General features: G+C 40.4%; 1 protein-coding gene across 1 annotated transcript in view; it reads left to right on the top strand.

Annotated features, from left to right (window-relative positions):
* Window positions 1–820: 820 nt before the first annotated feature.
* Window positions 821–9,752, top strand: part of WDR64 (WD repeat domain 64) — a gene marked incomplete at its 5' end in the record, with an annotated part of 157,581 nt that continues 148,649 nt past the window's right edge. Inside the window, 2 exons of the mRNA XM_017847770.1 lie at window positions 821–983; window positions 9,144–9,274. Of these exons, the coding sequence (XP_017703259.1) occupies window positions 821–983; window positions 9,144–9,274 (294 nt within the window). The remainder of the gene's footprint in view (window positions 984–9,143; window positions 9,275–9,752) is intronic.

The raw sequence follows: 9,752 nt of genomic DNA, 5'->3' as shown, positions 1-9,752 counted from the left end.
TTTTTTTTTTTTTTTTTTTTTTTTTTTTTTTTTTGAGAAGGAGTCTCACTTTATCACCCAGGCTGGAGTGTAGTGGTGTGATCTCAGCTCACTGTAACCTCCGACTCCCAGGTTCAAGTGATTCTCCTGCCTCAGCCTCCCGAGTAGCTGAGATCACAGGTGCCCACCACCACATCCAGCTAATTTTCGTATTTTAGTAGAGACAGAGTTTTGCCATGTTGGCCAGGCTGGTCTTGAACTCCTGACCTCAGGTAGTCCACCCGCCTTGGCCTCCCAAAGTGCTGGGATTACAAGCGTGAGCCACCGTGCCAGGCCAAACTTTACTTTCCATGGCATTGTGAAGAAGGCAAAAAAGGTTTGAGGTGAGAAGAGACACAAGAGGGAGAAAATATTACCCAGTTTTCTTACTTGGTCTCTACTCATTCCTTTTCCCTCTCAAGCAGTATACACAACACACACATGTGCACGTGCACACACACACACGGTCTGTGGGGAAAAAAATCTCCATCTCCTCCTTATGAAGGAAGTAGGATGTTACAGAGATATTATGATGCAATGAGGACCCTATGAAGGACACTGATAACATTGTGAGGTCAGGATTTTTACTGAAATGTTTGTCTATATGAAATGTATCAGACCTAAATCAGCTTTCCTACCTGCCAGCATCCTAGTGGCAAGTCTTACTCCTACCCGCAGTATGGGATTTTAAGATCAAAGGAATTAGACCTAGGGCAAAAACTGAGACAGCAGGGAGGCACTGTAACAACTGGGAAGTTTTCCAAATTGGAAAACTTGCAGCATTCTTTCTGTACAGAAGTAAAAGATCCCCTATGTCCCTGTGGATATCAGCAAGGAAAAGCATCTCAACATGGCACTTCAAATTAGCAATTTCAAAAAGGCTTTGAACGGGTTTGAAAGATTGGTTGAACAAACAGCAGCCCAGAAAAGAAATGAAAGAGCAGGCTTATTTATCCATAAAGAAGGTAAGATCAGTGATTACACGATAGTCCAATTGGGTCTGTTGGTTAGACTGGAAAATGTTTTAAGCCATCAGAGAGAAGCATCAGAGCTTAATGTGAAAGAATGGGTGCTGAGGGGATGAAGACCTGGGTTCTTGTTCTTTCTGTGTCCCTAAATAACAAAGTGGACGTGAGAAAGCTTTTGTTTTGTTTTTGTTTTTTCTTCTCTGAACCTAAGTTGCTTCGATTGTAAAACTATGGGATTGGATTAAGTGACGTCCAGTGATGTTCTGTAGACATTGCCATTTGATGGCTCACTGGTTGACCTGGGATCCTCAGTAGTGTATAGCACTGCTCTTTCTTAGCCCAAAGATACTATGAGACCATAAAGACTTTCATAAGAAGTGCAGCTTCCTGCCTCACCATGATTCCATTGTCTTGGCCACTCTCCATATCTCTAGGCAGGAATGATCTTTAGGATGCAAGCTACGGAGAATATGGTGGACAGTGGTCTCACAGGAGGATTTGCAGCAGAGATACCAGTGCATAGACAAGATTCAAGGGGAGTGGTGTAGTGTACAGCTTTGGCATATTGAGGACAGCTGTAAAAAATAAAGCTAAATGGCACAGTGGAAGACTAACAGAACAAACCCTGCTGTTGCAATGAAAGGAGCAGAGCCCATATAATTGCTAAAGGGATAGTATAGCCAGCCTCAGAGTATGCCAGGTTGCATAGTAATATGTAAGTGAAAATCTTGACTTTGGGTGTTCAAACCCAAACTGGTATTAATTGAATAGTATTTAATAATTTATAGTCATGTTAATCAATGTAATTGTTCATTTTATTTGTGGAAAAAAATGGGAGCTGAAGATAAATCATTTGTACAAGTTATCCAACTTCTTTTCTTTTCTTTTTTTATTTTGAGATGGAGTTTCGTTCTTGTTGTCCAGGCTGAAGTGAAATGGTGTGATCTCAGCTCATTGCAACCTCCGCCTCCCAGGTTCAAGCGATTCTCCTGCCTCAGCCTCCCAAGTAGCTGGGATTACAGGTGCCCACCATGCCCGGCTAATTTTTTGTATTTTTAGTAGAGACGGGGTTTCACCAAGTTGGCCAGGCTGGTCTTGAACTCCTGACCTCAAGTGATCCACCCGCCATGGCCTCCCAAAGTGCTGGGATTACACGTATGAGCCACCGCGCCCAGCCAAAGTCACCCAACTTCTAAGTGTTAAAGCTAAGACTTGGACCTTTTGGATATGCTTTTTTGGTGATTGGGAACTTGACTGGGGTTTCTAAACTACTCAACAAAACTTGCATTTTTTCCTAGTCAGTTTGTTTTACCTCTCTTTAATTGGTTTTTCAAATCCTTGACACTTTTTCTGAATTCTCTGTGGGATGTCTGCTTCTCTCAGCCAAGTTTTCTATGTCATAAAAGAAAGCAAGGCCAAAAGACAAGAATTCTCTCAAACCCCCTTTTTCCACTTCTGAATCACTGAAAGCAGCAGCTGTCCTTTCTATTTCTCCTCCCCTTCAAGGCTATCAGTTTGCTGCAGCAGCTTCAAAATCTCCTTTTCGACTGGATTTGTCCTCTCAATCTAAAAATATACTCAAGCATCATGACCTTGACTTTCTCTTTTCTTTAAGCTACCTCTGTATGCCTCTCCTTTCCTTCTGCACTGAATTTCCTGACAATATCCCCACTTAACTTTCAATCTACTCAGGTCTGGCTTCTCTGGTCACTTTGCTGAAAATGCTCTAACCAAGCTATCTGATAACCTAATATAGTCGCCAAATTCAATCAATTGTTTTCATTTTCCAGCCGACTTGGCCATTGTACTAGATTAACAGTGTTAGCTGCCTCTGCTTCAAGAAACTTCCTTGTCCTGCGTCTTTCGTCATATCATTCTTACTTTTCCCGTCTCAATTCTTTCTTTGCTTCTTTTTCTCCTTGAGCTTTGCCTACTGTGTTCTCTCTCAGTCTTAGGGCATAGCTACCATTTAACTAGTTTCCTAAGCCAGATATCTTGGTACAAGCTGAGCATCCCTAATCCAAAAATCCAAAATTTAAAACGCTCCAAAATTCAAAACTTCTTGAGAGCTGACATGAGATAGGGGCATATTAATATTTGCTTTCTGATGATTCAATGCACACAAACTTTGTTTCATGCACAGAATTATTAAAACTATTGTGTAACATTACCTCCAGGCTCTATGTATAAGGTGTATATTAAATGTAAATAAATTTTGTGTTTAAAGTTGTGTCCTATTTCCAAGACATCTCACTATGTACAGTACAGTATATAAATATCCCAAAGTCTGAAAAAAATCCATAATCTGAAATACTTCCAGTTCCAAGTATTTTGGATAATGGATACTCAACCTCTGCAACCTTTCACTATGTCATGGTATCTATCTCTTGGCTTATTACAATAGCTTATTACTGTAATAGTCTTCTTGGCCGGACGTTGTGGTTCACGCCTGTAATGTCAGCACTTTGGGAGGCGAAGGCGGGTGGATCACGAAGTCAGGAGTTCAAGACCAGCCTTGCCAACATAGTGAAACCCTGTTTCTACTAAAAATACAAAAATTAGCTGGGCATGGTGACGCGTGCCTGTAGTCCCAGTTACTCGGGAGGCTGAGCCAGGAGAATTGCTTGAACCAGGACCCGGGAGGCAGAGGTTGCAGTGAGCCAACATCACACCACTGCACTCTAGCTTGGGCTACAGAGTGAGACTCTGTCCCCTTTCACCCCCCCAAAAATAGTCTTTTTGCCGAGTTAATCATTTCTCTATACTTCTGCCAAGAGTTTTCCATTTTAAAAATTATCGATCTGCCATATTCCTGGTTTATTACTCCACCTCGAAAATCCATATATACTAACATAGCATGTAAGGCCATTCACAGCTTGCCTCAGCCTAGCTTTTTAGTCTCAACTCCTGGCATTTCCTTTCATGCACCTTCTGCCCTAAAACAAACTTTTTGCCATTTCCAAACATGCTCTTTTTTTTTTTTTCTTCGAGACGCAGCTTCGGTCTTTTTGCCCAAGCTGGAGTGCAATGGCGCGATCTCAGCTCACAGCAACCTCCGCCTCCTGGGTTCAAGCGATTCTCCTGCCTCAGCCTCCCAAGTAGCTGGGATTACAGGCATGCGCCACCACACCTGGCTAATTTTTTGTATTTTTAGTAGAGACGGGGTTTCTCCATGTTGGTCAGGCTGGTCTTCAACTCCCGACTTCAGGTGATCCACCCGCCTCGGCCTCCCAAAGTGCTGGGATTACAGGCTTGAGCCACCGCGCCCAGCCCAAACATGCTCTTAATGACTCTGATTTTGTGCATGCCATTCCCCAATATGGAGTGTTTTTTTTTTTTTTTTTTTTTTTTTGATGCCTGTAAACTCTTGCTCATCTTTCAAGACCCAAGTCAAATGTCACCTCTTTGTAAAAACTTCCAAACTTTCCCTAAGCAAAGCCATCCTCGGCACTGTTAATGCACTTTATTGCCATCTCAGGGAACTCACCTGCTGCATTTAACCTGCTGAAATTGATATTAATGTGTTCATTCATTCCTGCGCCTTCTCCTCCACCATTGGCCTGTGGTTGTTTTGAAGGTTTGTGAACCTCAGGCTGGCACAGGGTCTGGTGTCCAGAAGGTACTCCTTCAATGTGTTCTAAATGCATAAGTTGACTTTGCTCTTATTAAGAAACTTGCAATCACAAAGCCACATTGAAAATTTCCTTTCTCTATAGTTGTTAAGATTTGATGAAAACTACATACTGCTAGACAAGTTACCTTCTACCACAGAGTGGCCTAAGAAAGAGTGCGGAGAAGGGAGAAATGTAATCTTAACTTTTGTCAGGCTGTTAATACTGTCTGCCACAAATTCATATTTATTAAAAAATACTGGAAAATAAAGTCGACCTCTCACTATTACAGGCAAGGAACTAAGAACTAGAGAGAGTGTTTTTAATGGAACAGAGTCCACCTCAGAAATGATGTCAAGTAGATTGAAGGAATGTGTTCAAAAGTAATGCCCTTAGATCTTATGAATGACCTGGTGGAATTAATTTTATCCCAGGACAAAAAAGTCTCATTGTCCTCATCCAGTGATATTTACAATGAAACTCGTATATTGTACAAGTTGGTGTAAATAAATATAAAGCAGCTAAGTAACTGTTTAGATGCCTCATAAGAATTTCTGACTCAAAATAGAGTGCTTTATTTTCCCCAATAATCTTTTTCCTATTGCCCTGCTTTTGGTAAATAGACCAACATTTGCTGAGTTTTGAAACTGGAAACCTGAGTGTCATTCTAGAACCAGGTATCTTAACCTTGGCACTATTGATGTTTTGGCTAAATAATTATTTGTGTATGTGTGCATGTGTGGAGTTGCAGGGGTAGGGTGGGGGCTGTCTTGTGCACTGTAGGATGTTAAGCAGCATCCTTGGCCTCTACTCACTAGATGCCAGTAGCACACCTAATCCTAGTTGTGACAGTCAAAAATGTCTCCAGTCTTTGCCAAATGTTGTGTGTGTGTGTGTGTGTGTGTGTGTGTGTGTGTGTGTTTGGGGATGGAGGTGAGGTGCAAAGTCTCCCCTGGATAAGAACCACTGCTCTAGATTCCTGCCTTTCCTTCACTTACCACTTCTGCCCCCAAAACTTCCAAACCATTAGCGATCTTTACTATTCCACTACTTCCAACCGTATCTTACCATCTCCACTACTATCTCTAGGGTGCCTGTATCCTCGGGTGCCACTTACCATCCAACTGGGGACACTTTCAAGATTGAAAGGGAATGTTATTAATAATTTTAAAAAGAGGCATAAATGAGACTTTCCATGGCAGCCCAGATGTGCATTCACCCTCAGTGTTACCCTGGCTCAAACCTCCAATTTCTGAAGCCTACACTAATGCAATTACCCTCTACTAGTTTTATGTCTTTCCATCTGGCCTCCTTGCAGCAGCCAGTGTGCTTTAGAATTTTTTAAAGGCATATTGTATCATTTCATCCCATAAAACACCCCAATGACATCTTACCATCATGCTTAAAAGAAAATACCAGCTTCTGACTCTAGCTCTGCGCTCCTTGGCCCCAGTCTCACCTCAGCACTTTCTGCAGTCCTCACTGTAGGTACTTCATACCTACTGACCTTCTTGGAACATGCCAAGCCTGTGCAGCAACAGGCCTTCGTGTTGATCAGCCTATGCCTAAAGGCTTTTGTCTAGCTTTCTACATGGCTGACTTTTTTTGTTTTTTTTTTTTTTTTTTGCTCATCAGGTCTCAGCTTAACTCTTTTACCCACCTCCTTAGAGAGGCCTTCCCTGAGGTCTACCCCTACCTGCCACCACCATACAATTCTATCACAGTTCCATACTGCTTTCCTTTTGTGTGTTTATTCTATGACAACTTGTTTATTTTAACTTTGTTACTGAGCTTGACATACATACAATAAAGCCCATAAAATGTACTCTTCTTAAGGAGGTAGCTCTGTAAATTTGAACCTTTGTAAACACACCTTTAGCCACCATCCAGATCAAGACAGGGAACATTTCTAGCATCCCAGAAAGTTCCCTCATACCCTCTTGCAGCAATACTGCTTTTCACCTTATACACTGGTAACCACTCATGTAATGTCTATCTTTATTAATTAGCCTTGCCTGTCACAATCTGTAAATAGTTTGTTCACTTGTTACTTTTCTGATTTCCCACTATAATATAAGCTTCCTGAGGGCAGGGATCTTGCTTATCTAATTTTCTGTTCTAAGCCCAATGTCTGGCTCAGTTCTTACACATAAGAGATACTAGTTATATTTTTAACTAAATAAAACCATCTGATCTTCTCTATTCAGTTTGAGAAAGCCTCACATCTAATTCCTTCTTGTCCTTAGATTCAATAGTCTTACCCCAGGGAATCACCAAATTTGACAAAATCAAGATTCAAGCAATGGGGTGTATGTGTGTGTGTGTGTGTGTGTGTTTACATAGAGTTCAAGAACCAGTTAAGGATTGCTTGCCAGGCACAGTGGCTTCACACCTGTAATCCCAGAACTTTGGGAGGCTGAAGTGGGAGGATCGCTTGAAGTTGGGAGTCTGAGACCAGCCTGGGCAACATAGTGAGACCCTGTCTCTACAAAAAATAAAATATTAGCTGGGCATGGTGGTGCGTGCCTGTAGTCCCAGCTACTTGGGGGGTTCAGCTGGGAGGATCACTTGATCCCGGGAGGTAAAAGCTGCAGTGAGTCATGACGGCACCACTGCACTCCAGCCTTAGTGACAGAGCAAGACCTTGTCTCAAAAAATAAAATAAAATAAAAGAATTGCTATTTGCTCACTTCCACCTTCCACTCAAGATGAATTCTAGCAAAGACTCCAATGGTGAAACTTTTTACAACAGGAAAAAAGCAACTCATTCTTGAATTTTTGCATTCCTGAACAAAACTCCTAAAATATCTTAAACAGAAATCATGGAGAATGTATCAAACGCAATAGTAAAATATTTCTTTTTATTTAGTAATACTTTAGCCAAAGGCCTGGTTATGTTTGCAAAGACAATATCTTTTTTTTTTTTTTCTTTTAAGTTCAGGGGTATGTGTGCAGGATGTGCAGCTTTGTTACATAGGTAAACGTGTGCCATGGTGGTTTGCTGCACAGATCATCCCATCACCCAGGTATCAAGCCCAACATCCATTAGCTGTTCTTCCTCTTGCTCTCCCTCCACACCCCCACAACCCTATGACACGCCCTAATGGGTGTTGTTAGCCACCATGTGTCCTTGTGTTCTCATCATTCAGCTCTTACATATAAGTGAGAACATGCGGTATTTGGTTTTCTGTTCCTTCGTTAGTTTGCTAAAGATAATGGCCTCCAGCTCCATCCATGTCCCTGCAAAGGACATGATCTCCTTCCTTTTCATGGCTGCATAGTATTCCATGGTATGTATATACCACATTTTCTTTATCCAGTCTATCATTAACGGGCATTTGTATTGATTCCATATTGTTGCTATTGGGAACAGTGCTGCAATGTGCATATGCATGCATGTATCTTTATAATAGAATGATTTATGTTCCTTTGGGTATATAGTCAGTAATGGGATTGCTGGGTCAAATGGTATTTCTGCCTCTGAGTCTTTGAGGAATTGCCACACTGTCTTCCACAATGGTTGAACTAATTTACACTCCCATCAACAGTGTAAAAGCCTTCCTTTTTCTCCCCAACCTCACCAACATCTGTTGTATTTTGACTTTTCAATAGTAGCCATTCTGACTGATAGGAGATGTTATCTCATTGTGATTTTGATTTGCATTTGTGTAATGACCAGTGATGATGAGCTTTTTTTCATATGTTTGTTGGCCACATGAATGTCTTATTTGAGAAGTGTTTGTTCATGTCCTTTGCCCACTTTTTAATGGGGTTGTTCATTTTTTTTCTTGTAAATTTGCTTAAGTTTCTTGTAGATTCTGGATAGTAGACCTTTGTCAGATGGATAGATTGCAAAAATTTTCTCCCATTCTGTAGGTTGTCTGTTCACTCTGATCATAGTTTCTTTTGCTGTGCAGAAGCTCTTAAGTTTAATTAGATCCCATTTGTCTATTTTTGCTTTTGTTGCAATTGCTTTTGGTATCTTCATCATGAAATATTTGCCTATGCCTCTGTCCCAAATGATATTGCCTGGATTTTCTTCTAGAGTTTTTATAGTTTTGGGTTTTACATTTAAGCCTTTAATCCATCTTGAGTTGATTTTTGTAAATGGTATAAGGAAGGGGTCCAGTTTCAATTTTCTACATATGGCTATCCAGTCCTCCCAGCATCATTTGTTAAATAGGTAATCCTTTCCCCATTGCTTGTTTTCATCAGGTTTGTAGAAAATCAGATGATTGTAGGTGTGTGGTCTTATTTTTGGGTTCTCTATTCTGTTCCATTGGTCTTTGTGTGTGTTCTTGCACCAGTACTATGCTTTGAGTTACTCCAGCCTTGTAATATAGTTTGAAGTCAGGTAGTGTGATGCCTCCAACTTTGTTCTTTTTGCTTAGTATTGTGCAAAGACAAGGTCTTTAAAATGCAAATAAATCTGGTTTTTATAGATTGAGATAAGAAAATAGAAGGTTAGGAAATAAAAATTGTAGCTGACATACAAAAGGTAGTCCTTGGAATTTGATGAAAATGTACTGTACTTTTTTCAATGCAGATGCAATTGATTATGACAAGTTTTATGCATCGGTACAGAAGCTCTTTGGTCCAGATGTGAAGGATCAAGATGTGAAACGCTTTTACAGGAAACTGTGCAACAACACGGACACATCTGCAGACTGGTGTGAGGTAGATTCATTTCATGTTCATAATATGAAATTTAGGTATTATTTTTCTAACTTTGGAATAAATAATTAAAACAAAGTGTTACTCCCATAGGGGTTGAACCACAATGTGCATGTGCCATGTTTCAATAAATGAAAGTGGGTAAAGTAGGTAACGATTTAGCTGTATTATTAATAAACAACTCTTAAATCCTTTCAGACCAAGCTGCCAGTTGGAAGAGCTATACATGCCTCTAACAACAACCAGGATTTTAATGGTCTTCATTTCCCTTTATAGGAGATATTTCTTTTCAATGGGTTCAACGTACACAAATTTTCAGTGTATCCGAGTTATTAAGAGAAGAGGCTACAATTCACTACCTGTTATATTCCCTGAGTTGTTTTCTGATCACCATGGTATTTATTGTTAAAAAATTACATATATCCATACTGAGAAATTAAATAATTTTTATAGATTATCTGGTTCCTTAAAAAAAAGAAGG

This window comes from Rhinopithecus bieti, unplaced genomic scaffold (genome assembly GCF_001698545.2).
Source record: "Rhinopithecus bieti isolate Rb0 unplaced genomic scaffold, ASM169854v2 scaffold_28016, whole genome shotgun sequence".
In the NCBI taxonomy this organism is placed as follows: Eukaryota; Metazoa; Chordata; class Mammalia; order Primates; family Cercopithecidae; genus Rhinopithecus; species Rhinopithecus bieti.
This window is presented reverse-complemented; position numbering and strand designations above follow the sequence as displayed.